The sequence below is a fragment of the Melanostigma gelatinosum genome (genome assembly GCF_949748355.1).
Source record: "Melanostigma gelatinosum genome assembly, chromosome: 14".
Taxonomy (NCBI): domain Eukaryota; kingdom Metazoa; phylum Chordata; class Actinopteri; order Perciformes; family Zoarcidae; genus Melanostigma; species Melanostigma gelatinosum.
Window position 1 is genome coordinate 14,314,969 of NC_136647.1, and position 21,280 is coordinate 14,336,248.

The window sequence follows — 21,280 nt, forward strand, 5'->3', positions numbered from 1 at the left end:
GTCCTTGTGCGACTCCTTAGCATCAGTTTCAGGTTCATTGACAACAGCAGGTAAATAAATAGAATTAGCCTTGCTGCATCACAATGAAAACTTGTAAGAAGCCGATGAACATATGCAAATAGTGTTTCCTCCAAAAACAAATATATTAATACACGTTGACACTTGTTGTTGCCTGCACTGTGTAACACGGTTTGAAGCAATGAAGTGCATACAGCACAGCAGCCTAGCTTCAATCATGTGGAAAAACTATCGTACTATTTTAACTATACGTTTTTAAAGAGGGAGCAATGCAATCTAAGTGGCAATCTAAATTAATTTGAAGTAATGGGCATGACATATCAAGGGAATAATAAGCCTGTTAATAAGTAAAAGATGCCTTAAAGCCAATTTATGGCGAGTCATCTAATATTTAGGTATAAGAGTGAAGCTTGATGATGACGTTTTCAGAGACTCTGCAGTTTCATTTTCCCTAAAGCACATTCACACTGTAAATGCCAGACTTAATTTATTATAAAAGTTGACTTTTTCTTATATCTTATGGAAAGACCATAATCATAACAAGAGATAATTAATGCCATTGGGGCTCTGCTATGATTTGAAACACGAGTAGGTAAAGGCAAGAAATAAACTGGAGGGTCTTGTGTTCACGGAACACTAATGTAACAAACCAGACTGACTCCTTGAAATTTAATTTTGGGTTTTATTGCAAGTATTTACATACACAGTGAAAAGGCTAACTAACACTGTATTTACCGTTTCCTCTTGGCAATTAAAAAAACTTGTGCACACTTCTTTCTTTTTATTCTCCCATTGTCATTCAGAGCAAGGCACAGATATTCATTACACTAGAAAAACACACAAAAGCAAATTATTAGTCGTTACACATTCTGCTGCCAATAAAAAAAATAGTCTGATAATAAGTCAGTAAGAAATGTTCACACATTAACATTTTACTAAGTAGTCGACTATTAACTGGGACAAATTAACTGGTGGCATATTCTGCGTAGCTTATTAATATTGCATGGGAACATCTCTAATCAATTCATGACACGAGACAGCGTGTGTTTGTGAACCATAAATACAGTCTGGACTAAAAGGATAATAAATATCTAGTTAGAAAAACAAAACTGAGAGGAATGTCACACATGACACATTACGTATACATGGAAAAACAAAACAAAAAAAACATGGATGTTTGGTCACAACCATCTGAAAGCACCGACTTGAGAAGACAACCTGACAACTTGTTTAATGCGCTCCGTCTATATGTTCTCTAACATTAGAAGAAGCTAACGTTACAGCCTTTTGGCTACATTTTGAATATTCAACAACCCCGGGCCATTCAGTCGTGTTTAGTACTAGAGCTCAAAATCATTTTTGCAGCGATGTACATCTTCACAAATGCTTCAGCGGTACTACTTTCAACATCTAAAAAAAATTGCAGTGACGAGGAATGAAGGGAGTGTTCCTTATGAAGTGTATCAGGCATACATATTTTACCCAAGGAATATTTTAGTGTACTTCAAAAATGATCAACACTTGATTGTAGGTGTTCTCACTATTCTGGTTACATGTCCTCTCAACCCTGGAGGAAGGGTACAATATAGCTGTAGTGAAGCAGTCTGGGACACTACATGACCTGTGAGAGGTGGAAGCGCATCAGGCCTTTGGTGGTCGTGTATTAACGGCCGGTTTGGCACACGGGTCCTTTGTGGCGCCAGGTGTGGCCAACGGACTCTTGCTGTACGGCAACTTCTCTCAGGTAGGATTCAGCTCGTGCGACCGTCTGCGCTGTCAAAGTTGTGTCAGACGAAGGTCTGCACCGGGGTGATGGAGCGTGTGGGGGAGCCCGCACGCTCAGAGGAAGAGGAGGCTGAGCGATTGGTCACCTCGCGCTGTAACTCGTCCACCCTCTTTTGCAGCTCCGCCCGCTTCGCCAGCAGCTCCTTGTGGCGCTGATGAACAGGTTCCTGGCAAAAAGCAAGACATCGAAAACAATGTGTGGAGTTCAACAATTGCAAACAATTACCCTTAAAAACGCTGAAGGCAAGCAAAGACGGGTTTCTCAACATACCTGAGGCCTCATGCGAGGGTTCCAGCGGATGTAGTAGCCAACCCAGAGCTCCAGGTGGCGTAAGCCGACTACGGGGAACAGCACATGGTTGGAGTAGTTCACATACAAAGGATTGGTAAACTCCTCCAGCTGGCTATTTATATATGACCACAACGACACTGTCCTCTTGGGAATCTCCTGTAAAACAGAAAAAGGTGTCGCTGTCATGTCACCGAATGCACAACGAACCTCCAGACCAGTAACAGGCGTTCCACTCGGTCCTGTGCTCGACTTTAAAACGTCTCATTTTTGCGAGACTAAAATCAAATGCCGTGTGAAACAAAATGCTCTTATACCTCCTTCAACCTCTGCTGTTCGCTGTTGCACAAGAAGGTCCCAAACAGGCAGCTGTAGAGGTGGTCCAGGATGGTTACCAGGAAGTATTCGTTAAACTCAAACGCCGCAGGAAACTTCAATAAAAACAGCTTCATTAGTGTCCCTGTTCAAACAGCGTCTTATTCTGAGGATATTTTTTCATTCTTCCACATATCGGCAGCAGTTATTGCCTACCTGGCGAGTCAACTGCCAGACACAGTCGATGAACTGAATGAAAACGGGTGAGCGGTCCGCGTCTGTGTGGTTCTTGTCGCCATGACCGACACGCTAAAAGAAGAGGGAAAGCACAATTGGTGACGGAACTGGGACTCCTAAACTCGATGAGTGCGTGAAAACGAGTTTACCAGCTGGAAGCGGTGACCAAAGCTGAGCCACTCTTTCTCCAGCAGCACCTCGAAGCCGCGGACGGTGCGGTAGTAACTGTCCAGCATGAGCATGGCCAAGGAGGTGAGCTGACCCGTGCGGTCCCAACCATCGCTACAGTGCACCACCACTGACGTTTTCCCAGACTCCACCTTGTCTGCAATGCGCAGCGCTCCTGCCAGGATCAGCTACAAAACACACACAAACAATTTGGTCAAGAGCCTGGGAGTTGGCTCATCTTCTAAGTCTTTCCTTTCCAAGTTTGCAATCACAGCGATGCGTCAGTGTATACGCTCACCTTGATGTGCTCAAGCCAATGAGTGGACTCCAGGTTGGAGAGCCAGTGGGAGTCCTCAATGTTGGGGTAGACCACGTCCTTCAGCTTACGGAGCGACTCTCTCATCACGTGGATATTGTGAATATCCAAGAACACCAGCTCAGCATTCTGATACGCGTCCTCGCTTTCATAACCGCCGCCTTTCATCTGAAAAGAAAAAAAAGTGGAGACGGTGTTGGTGATGCGATGGTTCATCCACGTAACAATGGAGATCCTGGGTTTCCTTTTTTTAAACACATGTAATGAACCTTATTCGCCGCGGCGTTGACGCTAGGCCTTGCATCGAAGATGAAGAGTTTGTGCGACTGAGCATTGGCGTCCATGATCGCCTGGAGGTACTTCTCGTCCTCTTTGCTGCGCTTCCCGTTCACCCCGACCATGGGCTGACTGCAGCGCGCCACTGTCGCCTGGCTCTCTGGATGGATCCACGACAACACCTACACAACAACGTACGTACGACCGAATAAGACCACAGACAGTCCGACAATCCAGCGGCACGGGAGAGGAACAGTTAGATCCGTGAGGAAGGCCGGTCACTCACAGGCATCCTTCCCTTGGCTCGATAGGCAGCTACTCTCTTCAGCTCTTCGTCCGGTATGTTGACGGGCACCGCCAGAGTCGACGGGTAAGTGTCACAAACCTCGTAGTGGTCGTTTACTTTTGTTATCCTCCAGCTTTCATTGGGTATACCCTTTTAAAATAAACACACACGAGCAAGCGATGTAATCGGCTTTCTGTAACATTGAGCAAAGCATTTGACTTTGTGTCGTTTAAAATAACAAATACCTGTCTTTTGTATTCCGAGAGAGCGTCATACACCTTCCATCCGTTCTCGGGGAAGACTTGCCCATATTCATAGGCGTATATTTGCTGTGGAGAGTGGCAGAGAAGTTCATCCACCAGTAGACAGTGCAGAGCTGCAGCGACAGTGTGGCCGACAATCACTCACCAGCCCGTTGGAAACAGGAAACGCAAATTTCACCAGCACTTCAAAAATGGACTTCCTCAGTGTGTCCTCCATTTGCTTGTGTGCAAATCGTAGATTACGCATATCCTGCAGAGAGGCAGAGAGGCAGGCCATGGTCAACAGCTGTATGTTTGCATGACACTGCAGACACGGAGCGTGTTCATACCCTCACTCTTTCTTAACGACGATGATTTCTGCCAGTGCTGTTGGCGCAGCAGGGATGGGAGGAGGATCACCCTTTATGCCTTAGCCTGTGCACCATATAACTGGCATCTACTGCGCTGTCTTAGCTCTGCAACCTGTAGACCAGGTGTAGTTATTCCGGAGCATTTCCACCGTACTCGCCTTACAAACCAGCCCGTAGGACACGTCACCACGGTTTGATGCACTTCCAATCTTTTCCACACGACTCACCACCCCAAGGGGCAGGTCCAGCACAAATGATGGCTCCTAGAAGCCAACAACATATATTACAAAAAACAGTGTGATCCTTCAAAATGCTGCGCTTTAAGTGCTTTTGTGAAAATCCATGAAGCATACCCTGTCCATGCATCTGAAGAAAAGTCTGTAGTTGGTAACTATCACCGTTCCCCTCAGTGCTCCGATGAAAGGACAGAAATAGGTCACATCTTGGGCTATAAAATAAAACAAGAAAAAAAAGATTTCGCCATTATATCGAATATATTACAAAAACCTTTTCCTTTTTGTATGCGAGCTATCGTGATTGCAGCGAAGAGAGAACGTACCCATGTCCTGCACAGTTTCATTTGGAAGTAACTGCGGCTCTTCTTTGTCTGAATCTCTGAGCACCTGCTGGAGAGATTCCATACAAGTTAGAGCTGAAAGTGGAGCGGCCTCTTGACCTGAACCCATGACATAAGCGGAGTAATCACATTAATTATTATGTTGGGTAGTGTGTAAGGCATTGACATGGCGTACCTTGGCAGCCGGTTTGGGCTTAACCTGAAAGGGGGTGCAGAAAGGACGAGAGTCACGCTTCAGTCTCTATCATTAGTAAATAATGAAGCAGCAGGATGTCGGTGAACTATGCGCAGGCTACTCACCCTGAACTCTGGGGAGAGCTCCGCAGAGGCGGCCACAGACTCGGAGGACATGGCAAAGGGTGGCTTGGCCTGGGCAGACCGGTCAGAGCGAGAGGTGGAAGTACTGGCGACAGGTAAAAAAAAAACACAAAGTGATGAAATACTGTAAATACCTTCAGTCTCAGTATGGTGGAACCACAGCCTCGTCTCATTTTGATGTGTGCTGGAGCCAATATTCGATGAGATAAACTGGCCAAATAACAAAAAGCATTGAACTAATGTTATGAATGTTGTATTTTCAACTCGGGGGGGTTTTAGTTGTTAGTCAGACTGAGTTAGTATGAGTCACCGAGGGCTCTAGGAAATAGTGACAGTCATTTTTTTCATATTTTCAGATGTTTTGTAGCCCTAGCCTTTGAGTAATTAATCAAAAACACCTCAGTCGATTATTGTTACTGTTGGTCAGACTGAGTATGCAAATATGTGACATTATTCTGCACTCTGATATTTTCTGATGAACATTTTCTTACATTTTTGACATCTCACAGTACAAATGAGTATTCCACCTTCTCATTATAAGTCCTAATAGCCGACAATAACAACCGCCGTTAATTGGTACCCAGATTAGTCATCAGTGGTTTCATGGGAGTTTGTTCACCACATCAACCAACACGGTCTGTGGTGTACCGGTAACTTCTTACGGGTTAATGACGGTGCATCAGGATTAGACACGTTAGCTCACGTTGAAACACACACACACGAAGCCTTCTGTTACTTTCAAAACTTTTCGCTGAGGTTAGCTTAGACAGCGCAGTGTTGTGGTGGGTTCAGCTACCTGGACAATGAATCAACACTTGGCTGTCGGGAAGAGGAGCGCTTCGAGCCCAAACTGTCGATGCTGCCACTCTTCTCCATGTTCCTCCTGCTTCAAAGTGTTTTGGATGACTGGCGGTGTGTACGCGACCGGAGATGTGTCTGTCCACCGAAGAATGCGTTTAAATCCCTCCTCGGAGTACAGTAAATCCCCACCAACAAAAGGAAGCTGCCATGTTTTCCCAGCAGCCTCCCAATCCCTGACACAAGGAGGCGATTGTTGAACGGAGCGCCCCCTGGCGGCGTGTTGCGTGATGCCTTCAAAGCTCGTTGGACGTTTTTGTTGTGTACAACCGTACGACTCGTTCTGAAACAGCTGTAACAGACGTTCGGTGGGGTATATTTCATAAGGAATACCACAGATTGATGTGCATTGAAAAAGTGCATAGTATAATATTTTTGAACTATTTGAGGAAAAACATACGTGCACGTACATTGCTTCGGACGTCTTTGCACATTCTCCAAGTTTCTTGTCCCATAAATGCCACATCTCGGTAACTTCATTGTTTTAGTTTTATTTTGTTGCTTCATTCCTGAACATTTATGTTATTCATATAAATGTTGAATGTGAGCAATTAAACATTGTAAATGACTATTGGAATATACGGTTTGCTTCAACACTAAAGGCAGACATGAAATCAAAACATGCCCCTCAGATGACATTAGAGAATTAGAAATATGATTCAAATTTTGTGGATGTGTTGAATCATTTTTTTGTATGAACAATTCCCAAGAAATTATTCTGAACCAATAATGATGAACCAATTATTCTGAACCTTATAAATATATTGTACCATGTTGAAGTCAGTTAATTTTTTAAGGTCCATAAGTTTGGATTTATATGAACCTATTCTGTTAGAGCTGTACCAAAACTAGATGACATTGGGGAAAATGGTAAATAACATAGCTGTGATAATTCTTTTTTTAAATAATTCCCCACAATGACATCCATTGTTCTAAAATAAATTCCTGCGAGCCATTTTAAAACACAGCCTTAAAGATGTTTATTGAAATCAATATTAAAAAAAAAATAAAAAATACAGAAAGACAGATGTTGAATCTAACAATTTCAGTCCTCACCAACTCAGTTATATTCAACATTTTATGTGTTGACTGTACAAATACTAATGCATTTGAGTACAGAATGTATCTAAATGCCATCTATCACTCTTGGGACAGAGGGCAACAGTCGGGCAGAGACCAAAGAGATGAGACGGGAAAACAACAACAAAATGAACAGACAGTCCTTTACTTTACTTTACATATTTCTCCATAAATTTCTTGTGGAACTCAGAGCGAAGTGTGTCATTGACAAAGCGTTTCTCCTTCCGTGCATCGTCTACTCCTTTGGCGCAATTCTTGAAAACAACATCATCGTCCCACCTAGAAAGATAATGACAAATTAAATGTTGGTGGTTAGAGGAAAGTAAAAGGGAACTTTTTCTTCAAATGAGACACTCGTGTTGTGCAGGCATATCTGTGTTTGTAAGATACCTTCTCTTTACTCTGAAGGTATTCAGAGTCTGGGTTATCTGCTGTTGTTGCTGCTGCTGCTGCTGCTGCTGTTGTTGCCCTGCCAAATTGATCAATGGATTGCCACTCAAGATATTCTCCATGCGAATCCGCTCCTCCTCTGCCTTTTGCTCCCGCTCCTACGATGGGAGAAGAAACAAGGTCACTAAATGAGGCATTTGCCTCCTCTCAAACTAAACCCATTATTTTGCCGTCAGCCGGGTTCAAACACGTCAGTCTGAAATGATAGTTTACTTTGCGTTCTTGCTCTTCAGCCCGCTCCTTCTTGATCTTCTCCAGTTCTGCCAGAAGAGCAGCAGTGTCGTCGTCATCACTGTCGTCATCAGAGTCCTCGTCCTCATCATCCTATAAACAACCGAGCAACATTGGTGAGGGAGCTTGATGAGTGCTAATCACCCCCAAGTGTGCAGTGCCAGCACTTACATCAGTGAGAGGGTCGTCAGCGTCGAGGTTGGCTGCTGGGATCTGATCCAGTCTGGGCCTCTTTGAAGATGATGACGAAGATGATGATGATGTGGTGTGATCTGCAAAATTGGTGTTTCATGGGTTCAAATTATTGCTCAGAAATATTAACTAAAGAAGCTGTTTAGCAAGTCCCTACGGACAGACCAACCTCTTGGTCCCCTTTCTCTGATCTTTTCACGTGCAACTACACGCTCCTTCTCCTCCAGCTCCCTGCGGAAGTCACGGGCACGCACCTCCTCTGGGTTATCCTGGGTAGGTTGCCTTATGACGGGAGAACATTTTATCAACACAAAAAAACATCCTTTGATTCCAGCATACATCCACCTTCAGACTGAGTGGACAGAAGGTGCAGCATGGAACAGTTCAGAAAGTCTCGTACTGGATGTCAATCTGTGCAACACACCAATTACAACCCAAGACTCAATTCCACTCGTGCTCGCTTAACTGACCTGTACTTTATCTTGGTGTGACCTGGAAGATCTCGACTGGAGTACTGCTTAGACAGGGCACTCAGATCCCCTCCTCCTCCTTTACCTCTCCCTCCTCTCGCCGGCTCAAACGTTGGTCTGGCAGCTGTAGTCATCTTTGATGGCTTTGCTGTAGTGGCACATGAAAGGAGAACAAACGTGAACTGAAAATCAAGTGATGTTTAGAACAGTGCACACCAACAACAACATATTTTATGCTACTCTAAGTGTCTTAACCTGAGTGAGGACATATATTGTCAACTAGCTAAGAATCCACCATCCACATCTTGTCTGCAGGGAAAGTGTACAATATCTTATAAATGAACGTTACAGGTAATATGGTTGTGTTGATGTAGTTGTATACAATATAAGCATTTATGATTCATTATGGTTGAGAGAAACTGAATGAGCTAAATTGGTGAAATTACCAATTTCACAATTTTACATTCAAACTCATTTGTTCATTCGTCAAACACGTTTTAACTGATACAATTAAAAAGGTTAACATCTAGGCTGTTGTCTTCGTGAATCATATAATCTGTTTTTAGGCAAATAAGTTGTTTACGAGTTATTGATAAAGTACAGAAAATAAGCTAGCTAGTTAGCCAGTGCAGCTAACTAATAAATTGCTAGCATGCTAGCCTGATTTGACAACGCTGTTGAGGAAAACAATGCTCCTTCGCCTCACCTGCCTAGTGTGTACAATTGGACACGAACTATTTCAAAAAGGTGTTTTATCTAAATAAAATAAAATTTCGAATTATCGGCATTTTAGCAATTATTTCTAGAGAAATAACACTTACGTTGCTGCTACCACACGACAAAAAGACCCGACACAACGTGTGACGTCACTTCCTGTAGAAACTATGGTGGAAAACATGGAGCGGAAAAGATGCATTCAAGAACACCCGGGAATTAGAAGACTACTAAATCTTCATATTTTATTTAGAAATATTTGTCTAAATATTATTCAAACACAACTGTCGCTGTGATCAGAGAATATAAGTCTTATTGAACGAACATTCTACAGTTTCTGAATGTTTTTCATATACTCTACCTTTGCTTGCAAGAACAAGTGAAGTGCCTTCATACAAATGTGCAGCGTTGTAGTGATGAATACAGGAGGCAGAACACATCAGATGCATCAAAACATATGATACAAATTAAACTTGCCTTTGAATTGTAGTAATTTGAATGCCTTGAAAGTCACATATCATGTTATGGCTGCATTGCATCCATAATGGCCAGATTTTCAAGATTGCATTGTGGTTATATTTATTCATAATGTACAAGCTATACAATGCTGAAGTAGTCGGCATATGAGTCTTATAATATCAATTCTTGAAGGCCATTTTTTGAAAACTAAAATGGAAATACACGACAATGTAAGCAGCCAAGCCAAAATGGCCACAGAAAAACAAGGCTGCCGGTAAATTTCCCCAAGGGGAGATTTGTCTTGCAGCAGGGTGAAACACAGAACACACATACTTGAACATTAAAGACAAAGCACACACACTATGATACATTTGAATTTGTATTTGGCTTTGTAGTCACAATACTTATAGAACAGTCTCCAATTTGATAGTAACAAAAGATACCTTTTGGTTTTAAAACTTGCTGAAATGTCCTCTTTTCACTTTGTCCCTTTTATTGTTTGTGGAATGTTTTAGTCATACAAAAATGCAGTGAAGGACAGAATGTACCCACCTGTTTCCGCCACCACAATTTTCATTGCGCAATACACCTACTACTGATCTTGTTTTGATAACGTGCAGGAGGAATTTTTACTGACGATAACGTTGGCTGAGGTTCAAGGAGGCAAACCAACAGAGGAAGCTCTGCTGCATTCCTCAAATATGTTGTCTCTAAAAGGTCTTCTTTGACATTGTCAAGTGGAAATGTTTCAACCGGAGACACAGCATCAAAGAAGGGATGACACAATGCTGAATTTATGCAGCTACCTGTGTCTGTGTGCGTAAGTTAGTGTGAGAGGAAAACAGATAAAGTCTGCTAGTTCTATTGACTTTTTAACTATGTTTAAGGCAGGGGTCTCAAACTCATTTTCACTCCGGGCCACATCAGCATCACGGTCGCCCTCAAAGGGCCGGTTGTAAATGTAACTACTCATAACATATTGTTAAATAACTGTAAAAATAAGTGTAAAAATATTGTACATGCAGTTATATAAATGTAAAAATATATTTAAGCACATTTCTGTTATTACAACTTAAATCCTTTTAATTTAGGGTTAATAAACCCACATTACTCTATCAAAGATCAAACTATTGAAGAAAATAGCAAAGACAAATATCAAACAAGTTATTACAATAACTTTGTTCAAAGCTTAAAATCCTTTCAAGGGTGCGTTTGCACAATCCCACATGAAGTATTTCATGTGTTGTAAAGCCACGTTTGAAGTATTCAATGTACTCACAATACATTTACATGTCAAATGTACAGTAACCAGCCAAAGAGCTGCTTCTGTGACTGTGTTTAAGTATCTCATAATTTTGACTTTCTATCAGAATTTTGACTTTCTATCTCATAACTTCGACTTTCTGTCTCATAATTTCGACAATGGGTATATTTTTATTAACAAGTCTAACTTAAAAAAAAAAAAAAATAATCTTTTTATTTGTTTTGCTGGCGGATTCACGGGCCACATAACATGACGTGGCGGGCCGGGAGTTTGAGACCCCTGGTTTAAGGGATACGTTCACCCAAATGTTAAACAAGTATTTTCTTACTAACCAGTATCAAGCCATGCCGATAATTTTGGCTGCAGGTTTTAAAAAATATATATATTACTATGTTATTTTTGTGAATAATCCACACACCAAACTGTGAACATTTCGGTTGATTACAATGTCAAATCACTTAACATTTGTTTTAGTTTCTCTGGAAAAGTTGCGCATTTTTGATTGGATACGATAGAACAGCTGAGTAGATTAAATTCCATGTAGCTTCAGATCAGGTCCTTCATGATTCCCCCCCCCCAACTGGAACAGCCTGTTTGTGAAAGAACATCTTTCTTTGGAGCCAAGAGGAAACAACACTAAAAATGTTTCTTGGGAAATTTCTTCAGTTAATGAGCTGCAAGGTGTCATTTCTGGCCACATTTACAGTACAGTATGAAAAAGAAAAACAAGCACCAAGCACTAAATTGTTGGTTTAAAAAGGTCGTCTCACACCTTAGAAATGAAATGTGAATGTGTGGATCTGGCAACTCTGCGATGTAACATTTCAAGAAACACGGAACTAAAAAACAATGTCACCTGTCTGCCCACTCCCTTGATTTACATGGAAACCAAGCCACCCACCCCCTCGATCGACCTGCATAGCATCCAGGTGCTATCAGTGGGAGGAATCTAAAACAACAGAAGGCTCGCCCGTATGAGACAAGAGACCCGGAGGAAGCTCGACACCACTCTGCTCTGACAGCGCTGACCTCAGCAGGTGAGAGCACAATTTGGTGCAAGAATGTGCTGCACACTAGTTCTGTTTTTTTGTTTTTATTTCCACTGGCTATGCAGGGGTATGGGCTCATTACAGAGCCAGCGTTGCTTTAATTTTCTATGCATAATGTATTTGACCTGGTTAATTGGTGCTGGCACATCTCCTGCGAGATTCATCACAGGAGATTAAAACTCTAAGTGCAGGTCAAAATGTTAAGTGGATCTCAAAGAGAATATGGACCAGATGCCCAGTGTGACAGGACATGCACTGTAAACACAGGGCGGGTTAAGAGCCTCAGCAAATATGTAGAATAACATTACCACAATCTGTCAGGATGACTTTCTTCACTCCAGTAGAACATTTTTCAACCGGTTTCATTTTAAGCAAATGTGGTGAGCTTTAGTGTAAATATGCAATTTCAATGCTTATCAATGCTCCTTAATTCAGATTCAAAGGAGCATAGTTGTTCAGAATAGTTCGGTCATGAATAAGAAATGCTTTGATGTCATGTTTACATCCTGAGTGAGTTGTGCTGCAGAATGCAGGTGTGACGGGTTGTGTCTGAAGTCAGGAAAAAGGGCTCAACAGATATAAGGCAGATATGATATATTACAGTTGTGTACACTGATATGACTGTTGTTTTCATTTCTATGGAAACTTAAAAACAAACCTGGAAAAAATGTGAACATTTTATCATTAAATACTTTGATCAGGTTGAACATCTGAAAAAACACCAGCATCATGTCAAATGGTAAGTCACACTTCAATCAAACATTTCAACCTTTTTTTTAAGAGTTATGCATGTATTCTTGGTACTCGGTTCTAACAGAAAGTGTGTGTGTGTGTGTGTTGTAGAGGTTAACAGAAACATGGTGTTTCAAACCACCAGGGTGCGGAATGCACTGAAAAATGACGGCTGTTGGATCCAGAAATCCAAGCAGGAGCAAGAAGAAGCGAGGTACTCTCAGAAATCAAGATGCAACATTCAAAACAAAGTCATAATTTATGAGTAAATAAAAAAAAATAAAAAAAGAAGCTACAAATCTAAATCTGATGCTATCTTGCTTTCCTGCATTTACCAATTGTTATATCACAAGCACGGACTGTCTTGAGATAAAAATGGTGCAACAAAGATGCTGCAAATCCACAACAGCTTGTTCTGTCTTGCAGGACGGACCGTGCTGTGGAGACCGGACCGTCTTCAGTCACGCACTCATACGTCCTGTCCACAGCCAAGAAATTTGAGTGAGTATGAGAGAGATGTACAGGGTGGTGTATGTAGGGTACGCACATCCCAACAAAAACTTCAACAGGAACTGGATAAAAAAAAACCTAAAAAAAGGAGAATTAAACAAGAGATCCGCACACTGCATCAGAAGCTCACATACATATTAATTGAGATCTAGATCTCTCAGAACTACAGAGCAATACGCCTGACGAAGATCTCTGTTCGACCGAAACGTTGCACAGTTAAAATAGCTGAGGGCGTTTAACGCAGTGTGCGGATCTTCTTCAAGCTGTCGACACTGCATTCACAACAACGGGAGAAACGAAAGCAGTGAAAACATTTTGTAGTAACTGTCAATCCGTCCGTACCGATGCAATACCACGGGCTGGCCAGGAGATGTCGCCAATTCTGACAGAAAGTGTTTCAAAGCAGTGGACACCAGAGCTTCAGAAAGCTCCGTTTCCCCATCACGAGTGAATGCACGAGACGGCATTAACAAACTAGCTTATTTGGGGTTGAACAAAACATTATATTTAAATATTGTGTCTGCAACATCTTAAACTGAAATACTCTGTTGTGTCAGTGCATAAAAAAAAAGGTATAAAGGCTTCAGTGATAAACCACCATGTGTGATATTATTTACATACATGAAGATTAACTGAGCCCTGGGCGGCTCTGCTCCGTCCATACAGACCAGTGCTTTAGTTGCTTGATGAAGCATTGATCTGAATACAATTATTACTTGAGCATTCCCACTAAAGGCCCACAGGAACTGCTTTACAGCTGCATGTTTGCTCTTCGATACCAAAAGGGTTCTTTTCGGCAAATGAACATAAATCACAATTTGAGCCGTATAAATATTTTACCAGCCACCAACTTTTAGTGATCGAGTGCGTCAAATACTAAACTCAGTGTTTTGCTCAGCATAAAAAAGCGAGGATCATTTTCTGTAACGCGCCATTCAAGAATCATATTCATTTACTTTGTTTAAATAGATCGAAATATGTTCTGCAACATTCACTGACTGTTTACACAGTTATCATAATTACTAATACATGAAGATGTGTTCCCCGCTGTGTGTTGTTGCCAGCTGTACCTATTGCAGTTACATTACATCACCTTGAACACGCACGCGCGCGCGCGCACGCGCACGCACACACACACACACACACACACACACACACACACACACACACACACACACACACACACACACACACACACACACACACACACACACACACACACACACACACACACACACACAACCCCTTTAGTGTTTACCTGTTAAGCTTATGGACAGATTTGTGATGCAAAAATATTTTAAAAATACATTTATTTTCTCCCTGAGATCACCTGAAGACGCCCCTCCCCAAATAATTAAAAAAAGGCTCAACTTTCCTCAATAGTTCGTTATTCAGGCAGTACATTCCTTTTATAACTAATTAATGGGCCGAGTACATTCAGAATACTCAAGCAAAGGAATAATATCATTCACAGATGAATTAACTTCATTCAGTATTAAAAAAAACATTGTTCTTATTAAGTTTTCACAACGGCCTATAGTTCCTGTAATTACGTCTCAAACAAGATAACATTTGACAATGTGGCTAAAATGTAATCCGTTTAATCTGTTCTCCTGCTTTAATATGTCAGCTGAACACACATTAAACCACTTCCATCAGTCCAGAACAGAGTTAGCTAGCGAGCTCACAGCGCTCACCTCGCACACTAATCCAACGCTTACGCCACTGAAATAGAAATCAAGCAGAACTTACTGTCCGTATTCTTGAGCTTGAGTAACTTTGTCGTACAGCAGGAGTTCTTTTGGCTCGTGAAGAAACGTCCACACGTCACGGCCTTGACTTTGCCATGAATGTTCTGTCTCCGCTTGTTTCATTTGAATGATGTTTAGAGGCCCGAAGAGGTGAAAGTTACTGATATGTGACAAGAAACAAACAATGATGAGAGAATCTCCCTCATTTTGTCTTTCTTGTTCCATTAAAAAAACATTTGACTCCTTTAGATTTGTCTTGGGGACCCCGATAGTGCTCAATACTCAAGTTGGAGTGTACCCCCATTCAGTATTTCCAATGACAGAACTACACAGGTTTTGTTCAATTATGCAGTCACTCAAAAAGTACAGATTGCTGAGTCAGGAGTCAGGAGGAGGGTCCAGCAGCTGTGAGCTCTCCTACATTGTGCACTCCCTGTGCTGATGTGGACAAGGAGGGTCCAGCTGCTGGGCACATGCTGTGCGACGCCATTAAATGACCCTCGTTGATGGCAAAGTGGTTCAGCGGGTAGATGCCACATTTCCTGTAGCCTTCCTTCACAATCCTTACACCCTCCTCCTCCTTCACTACCTGATACGTCTCTTTAAACACGGCCGAGAACTCCTTCTTACTGACTGCGAAGTGAGTGTCGGTGGCGCAACCGTCACCTACGAGTGCCGCAAAGCGCTGCTTCAGGAGGACAAAGAGACCGGCGTCGAGCGGCTGCAGGATGTGGGCGCAATGAGGCGGGAGGCACAGGAGGACGACGTCCTCGCTACGAGCCGTTTCCACCACCTCGAGGTTCAGGGGAGACCTGTGACCGTCGAAAATCAGCAGCAGCGGACGGCCCTTCGGTGCGTGCAGGAGGAAGTGCTTGAGGAACCATTTCTTGAAAAGGTCAGAGTTGACATACCCCGAGTCTGACCACCCATAGAGGGCATTCGGAGGCCCTTGAGTCTTGTAACATACTCCCCCTGGGTAGGCCTTTGAGTAGATAATAAATGGGGGAATTTCCTCTCCAGCTGCGCTAAAGCAAGCCAGGACGGAGATGTGGTCCCTCGAGCCTGGCGTTGGCTTGTAGCCCAGACTGGCAGATTTGGGGAGAATCACCCTCTTCCTGCCCAGCTGAAATCCTGTCTCGTTGCAGTTGAAGATTTGATGAGGCTTGTCTCTGAGCCCGCGAGCGTCCATGACAGTGCTCAGCAAATGTAAAAACTGATCCACTGCTTCTTTTCTCACACACGTTGACCTCCCCCGGACAGCGTTGTCCACTGGCTGAATGGTGATGTTCTTTTCTTGACGTTTTCGGAAATTGAGCCACCAGGTCTGGCCCAGTTTAGAAAATGCCACCCTCCGATGCTGCCGCTTATAAATGGACGAGGCAAAGGACACCAGCTGTTGCTTTGTTAGTGGGAAACCATGCTTGGACATGTGTAAAGAGAACTCCACCAACAGCTCCTCGTCTGCAGATGTTATGAGCTGAGCCGGCCCGCTGCGACTCCCTGGTGTCACCCGTCCACTGACTCTGTCCCCCAGTGACGATTTAGGGACTCCGAACTCTTTGGCGGCCTGTCTCACCGTACACCTTCCCGACTTCACCTCGATCAGCGCACGTTCCATGGCCTCCTCGGTCCATTTCTTCTTCTTCTTCCTGCCGACTTTGTCAAGATGATTCCTCGATGGCATTTCTTTCTGGGATGGCACAGGAAACACAAGCATGAATAACACATTCAACAAATATGATACACACAATCAGCCTACTTATGTAGTTATCTTATAAAAAACTATGTTTTAATAACCTTAATGGTAAAGGGGATTACATTCCTTCCTTATTTTGATCCAAGTTTAATTTACAAGATCGCTGTCCCAACTGTTAATGCGTACAACCTCAAGAACCAGAGCAAAATAATCTCCATCCAACATTCAAGTTCACCACTTAGATGGATGCACAAGGCTGAAGTTGTGTTTAGATTCACTAATTAAAGACAAATATGAATGAAACTAAAGTTATACAATCCCTCAGCAGATTATTTGTTCACTTAAAATTGTCATGCATTAACAGCCGTGTGATGGGCTCTTTGTTGATGGATCTCTAGTCAACCTATGAAGGCATTAAAAGGGGTCAGAGTGCTCCTCTTTGTCCATCCAGAATACACAACCCAGCTCTCGATCAAAAACAAGTTCAATCAGCATTACACCCTGTTTAATATGTGAAAACAAAAAATGCATTTTATTGCTGCACTTTCTACATCCAGACCACATAAGTCAAGGTGTAGATGTAAAATACCTGACTAGTCAAGTTTGAATTTGATAAAAATGGTGTATGAAGAAGTTTATAAGATCCTGATTCAAATCTCTTAAAATATTATTCATTATTGCAAAACAATATGCGATTCTACAGTTTTCATTTCTCTACCTACGACCTGATCTGTCTCTACGGTTTCCACATTAATCGACTGCAAACGTACGCATTTTGGTAGTTGTTTCAAATCGGATAATTAGGGGTGTAACACCAGCCGAGAAATATTAGCTATGATGACGTTTCCTTCGCGCGTTAGTAGCCAACTTCTCTAATTAACTACAGGTTCCTGTCATTTGACACAGGCACAAGACACTGACTGCTCCGCTGCTTCTCCGAAACCCGTCTGAGGTCGTACTTCGTAATAATGTAGTTAAACGATCTGTCACAAAGCACCTTCTCCGTAGGTAAACTTATTGGAATGCCAACTGACTTACTGGTCTTGGGGTGTTTTAGTTAGTGGGGTACTCGTCCTGTGCTGGTTGTGTGACGTCGCGAACCGTTACGTTACAGTTATAAACTAGCTTACGTTACAATAGTGTGAAGCCTCGTGGTTTTTGAGACAAAACTGCGCTTCAAATTACAAACCAAGTGGCAGTGTTCAGTCTACAGTCGCCGCTACATGCCTCTCGCTTTCAGAAAGTTTAAATTAGGCGGTTATGTTTAGTAAGGACCGCACACTTCCCTTCCTAGCATGAACCACCTAGCATCACAAGCCTGAGGAAGATAACCGGAAGTTAAAGAAAGGTTTCTTTCAAAATAAAGGTTCCAAGTTCCTGTTACAAAAATAAGTGTCCAATTGTACGGATTTCAGATACAATCAATAAATAGCATCACAATGCAGATACATTTACAAACAGAAATCAAATAAAGAACCACAAAAAAACAAGACAAAGTTTTTCCACAAAAGAAACAGCTCTGTATCACTCCAAAATGGTTGCATTTTTCTCTTTGGGTTGGTTTTGAATATCTTTTATTTTAACATAATCTTACCTAATTAGATATAGAGCATTCAATATCAAAATATCTATGTACTTTTCCTTGCCAGATTAAGAGACATCTTTATCTATTACCATTTCCAAGGACAACACCATGCAAATGTATTTGAATAATTAGTTCCACTCACTTATTAATTATTATTATTATATTATTATTATTAATTAATTAAAAGGTCCACAAGCCTTTTTTTCAGTGTGTTCAGACCATGACCTTACAATCTATTAAGAGTTACATCATTATCAAGATGTTTTGCTACCACAAGCATAATTGATCCAGTTCAATTTTGTGTGTATCTCGCCTATTATCAGCAATGTCAACAGATGAGATACACAAACTAGGACCAAATTGCCTAATTCATGTAATTAGATCACATTCCTTGTTCAAGAAAACAGCTCCATCCCCTCACTTCAGTGCAACATGTTTGGTGATATTTACATGATTAGTAAACATTGTGTTGACATTTAAGGCTGTCAGTTTTACTTCATCAATCATTGTAGCGTCCCCCCCTTTCTCCTGTGTGATTTGTTGTGCCCATCAAGTAATGCAGGTTGGACTTTTTGCACAACATTTTTTTAATTTGAAGGTTATAGATGAACCTGTCACTTATATAAAAGAAGAATGAGGGATATTCTGAAACTGCCACGCCTCCTACATCTTATCCTCCCTCACTGAAGGTTTTATCTTTTGACACTTTATTCATAAGAAAGTGTACGTTACCAAATGACCAAATATATAATTAGTATATTATATAATATAATTTGTTACTGTATGTCGTCTGATTTAAGCCACGGTTCTTTTCAAAGCGTGTTTCATAATCTTACCCTAGATCAGATTCGCCACTAAGCCCTCCTCTCGAAAATACACAGTTCTCTCCATCTGAAGGGTATGGATGTTCTGAATTTTAATTGAAAATAGACTGCAAACAATGAGAAACCACAAATGCACACTTGTTTTCAGGTTTGCATTATTATCTTAAGTTAAGTCTGAACATTTAAAACCCCAAATATTGAATGTTTGTGCCAGATGTATATGTTTGTTATTTTCTGCTCTATGTTTTAGAGATTCTTCTATTCAGGGAAATGGTGAAGTTATTCCTCCCCAAGAAGATGCTCAGCCTGAGGGGTCAACAGTGGAGACCTCAGATGATGCAAAGTTAGTTTGAGAGTATCTCTACATTGAGTGTAACTGCTGAGTCGAGGGATTTTTGTTCCTATGTCTTTTCTGCATATAGCTGGGAATAAGTATCTCCCTCTGTTACAGGCCCCAAGCACCCACAGAAGAACGTATCCAGAAGGATGAGGCACATCCAGAAGAAACAGTTGCCAACATAACTGCAGAAAACAAGGAAGAATATGCTGCAGTTTACCAGTCAAATGTTGAACAAAATGTCAGGGCTGCTGACGCCTCTGCAGAAGTTCATGTTGCAGAACAAATCCCAAATGGTGAACCACAGCCAGTTTCTCCAACAGAGGAACATCCAGAGGCCTTGTCTCCTGTGGAGCCAGTTGAGCAAACAGTTGCCAACACAAGTCCCGAAAACAAGGGAGAACAAACTGATAAAACAGTTGACCAGTCAAACGTAGAACACAATGAGGCCAAGGACTCAGTGGATGCTCATATGGAAGATCCGGTTGCAGAAACCTCTGTTGTCCCTGAGAAAGGTCTTACAGAACAGGCTGCAGAAGAAAGTGTTGAAGCTGTAGCGGAGGTTGCTGTGGAGCCATCACCTGAGACACCTGACGTGACAGGTGCAGCAGGAGAGAATGCTGTTCTCCAAGTGAGTGTGGACCCAGTCCCTGACTTACAGGTAGATATTGCATCTGAATCGCCTACCAAAGCTGCAGCCGAAACTGCACTTAAGCCTGAAGAGTCTACAGTCGAGTTTGCAGCCTCCGCAGAGCCGGTTTTCAGGCCTGGAGCTGAAGAGGTAGTTAAGTGTGAAGTCCAGCCTGTTGAAAACCCTGTTGTCGAGCAAAGTGTTGAGCCAACACCTGAGAGAGCAGCAGATCATGTGGTGGAGCTGAGCACGAAGGATGCTGTGGAGCCTGTAACATCTTCAGATGCTGAAGCTGCTCAGGATACGTTCTCCTGCAGACTCATTGAACTGTCGGAAGCATTAGATGTGGCGCCACCGACAATTGAAGCTGCTCCTGAGCCTCTGAAGGATCCAAAACCATCCCACACTGAGGAGACCAAGCTGAACCAACACTCTGATGATACCAACACGTAAGTGAGCTCTTATAAAAATGAACCACATCACATATTTTCTGGTTTTCATGTTTTCACTTCTTTATTGTTTGCTTATGGCTATTTATTTGTAGCTGTGACGTGTCTCAAAAGTCCAAGGAGGATCCACAATCCACACAAACTCAGCAGAAGCCCAGGTAATGTCTCAAAATGTAGAAATTCAGACATTGTCTAAGTTATGATACATACGCAAAGGTTAACATTGGTGATAATCTTTTTCACACTTTCTCTCCACAGCACGAAAAGCAATGTTTGTTCATTCTGTGAGAAAATAATGGATGGAAAAGTCAAGATCTACCTCAGCGAACCTGTGGTGGCCTGCCACCCTGAGTGTCTGAAGGTTTGTTCTGCCGCTCACCAAACAAATGGTTCATGACTATTATTGAGTGACGGGCTATTGTCATTGCATAATGTTAATATTGAGTATGTTTTTGCAGTGTGGGGTGTGTGCAAAGGCCCTGGGAGATTTGATGACCGCCATGTTCTTGCATGACCAAGTGGTCCATTGCAGTGGCTGCTTTGCAGAAGCTCTCGAGACCAAAACCTAACTGGGATGAATATGTTGCTCTAGAACACTCAAAGTGTACTGCAATTAACGTGTTGTTCGGACAGAGGACCTCACTGCTTTTGTCCTCACCCTGTACTCTGTCCTGAAAGTTTTTTTTAGAACATTTTGTATTGTAATAATTCTGAAAAGAAGTGACAGCGTACTATATCTGGTAGTAATTGCCAAAGATGATTATATGAGATACAATCAACATGAAAGATTTCTATCGTGA

At 42.1% G+C, this 21,280-nt stretch overlaps 4 protein-coding genes across 6 annotated transcripts; 1 reads left to right on the plus strand and 3 right to left on the minus strand.

Moving 5' to 3' along the window:
• Positions 1 to 757: 757 nt before the first annotated feature.
• On the minus strand, positions 758 to 6,179 carry mtmr2 (myotubularin related protein 2). 2 transcript variants are annotated; one of them, XM_079282932.1, is made up of 16 exons: positions 5,995 to 6,179; positions 5,181 to 5,283; positions 5,056 to 5,079; positions 4,863 to 4,926; positions 4,657 to 4,751; positions 4,462 to 4,566; positions 4,099 to 4,203; positions 3,936 to 4,019; positions 3,691 to 3,840; positions 3,398 to 3,586; positions 3,111 to 3,296; positions 2,794 to 3,000; positions 2,624 to 2,716; positions 2,410 to 2,523; positions 2,075 to 2,251; positions 758 to 1,970 (listed from the first exon to the last, which is right to left on the minus strand). In XM_079282932.1, the coding sequence occupies exons 1-16, from the start codon at positions 6,072 to 6,074 to the stop codon at positions 1,806 to 1,808; spliced, it is 1,941 nt and encodes a 646-aa protein (XP_079139058.1). In that variant the 5' UTR covers positions 6,075 to 6,179; the 3' UTR covers positions 758 to 1,805. The 2 variants fall into 2 exon arrangements, with proteins under 2 accessions (XP_079139058.1, XP_079139057.1); XM_079282931.1 differs by having other exon boundaries at positions 4,863 to 4,929.
• An 838-nt stretch (positions 6,180 to 7,017) lies between these two features.
• On the minus strand, positions 7,018 to 9,349 carry cwc15 (CWC15 spliceosome associated protein homolog). Of its 2 annotated transcripts, none has more exons than XM_079284026.1 (7): positions 9,301 to 9,349; positions 8,480 to 8,627; positions 8,179 to 8,291; positions 7,989 to 8,089; positions 7,800 to 7,910; positions 7,527 to 7,684; positions 7,018 to 7,415 (listed from the first exon to the last, which is right to left on the minus strand). In XM_079284026.1, the coding sequence occupies exons 2-7, from the start codon at positions 8,611 to 8,613 to the stop codon at positions 7,286 to 7,288; spliced, it is 747 nt and encodes a 248-aa protein (XP_079140152.1). In that variant the 5' UTR covers positions 8,614 to 8,627; positions 9,301 to 9,349; the 3' UTR covers positions 7,018 to 7,285. The 2 variants fall into 2 exon arrangements, with proteins under 2 accessions (XP_079140152.1, XP_079140153.1); XM_079284027.1 differs by lacking the exon at positions 9,301 to 9,349 and adding an exon at positions 9,186 to 9,298.
• Positions 9,350 to 12,694: 3,345 nt separating this feature from the next.
• On the plus strand, positions 12,695 to 21,049 carry LOC306788032 (uncharacterized protein; the record flags this gene model as incomplete). The annotated part of the gene is made up of 6 exons (XM_079283361.1): positions 12,695 to 12,704; positions 12,809 to 12,911; positions 19,515 to 20,480; positions 20,576 to 20,638; positions 20,739 to 20,841; positions 20,939 to 21,049. 6 exons carry the CDS (start codon positions 12,695 to 12,697, stop codon positions 21,047 to 21,049), a joined length of 1,356 nt encoding a protein of 451 aa, XP_079139487.1.
• Positions 14,702 to 17,954, minus strand: LOC306787736 (uncharacterized protein). Its single transcript, XM_079282985.1, has 2 exons — positions 17,693 to 17,954; positions 14,702 to 16,648 (listed from the first exon to the last, which is right to left on the minus strand). The coding sequence occupies exon 2, from the start codon at positions 16,640 to 16,642 to the stop codon at positions 15,344 to 15,346; it is 1,299 nt and encodes a 432-aa protein (XP_079139111.1). The 5' UTR covers positions 16,643 to 16,648; positions 17,693 to 17,954; the 3' UTR covers positions 14,702 to 15,343.
• Positions 21,050 to 21,280: the final 231 nt, after the last annotated feature.

Bases quoted from the DNA above. Each gene is read 5' to 3' on its own strand.
- mtmr2 (XM_079282931.1), bottom strand. From the start codon at position 6,074: ATGGAGAAGAGTGGCAGCATCGACAGTTTGGGCTCGAAGCGCTCCTCT. The intron at 4,020-4,098 runs GTGAGTGATTGT...CACTCTCCACAG, and splicing joins TTCCTGTTTCCAACGGGCTG to CAAATATACGCCTATGAATA. The intron at 3,841-3,935 runs GTATTTGTTATT...TTATTTTAAAAG, and splicing joins TCTCGGAATACAAAAGACAG to GGTATACCCAATGAAAGCTG.
- cwc15 (XM_079284026.1), bottom strand. From the start codon at position 8,613: ATGACTACAGCTGCCAGACCAACGTTTGAGCCGGCGAGAGGAGGGAGA. The intron at 8,292-8,479 runs GTCAGTTAAGCG...TCCCGTCATAAG, and splicing joins CACACCAAGATAAAGTACAG to GCAACCTACCCAGGATAACC. The intron at 8,090-8,178 runs GTTGGTCTGTCC...CCAATTTTGCAG, and splicing joins CAGAGAAAGGGGACCAAGAG to ATCACACCACATCATCATCA.
- LOC306787736 (XM_079282985.1), bottom strand. From the start codon at position 16,642: ATGCCATCGAGGAATCATCTTGACAAAGTCGGCAGGAAGAAGAAGAAG.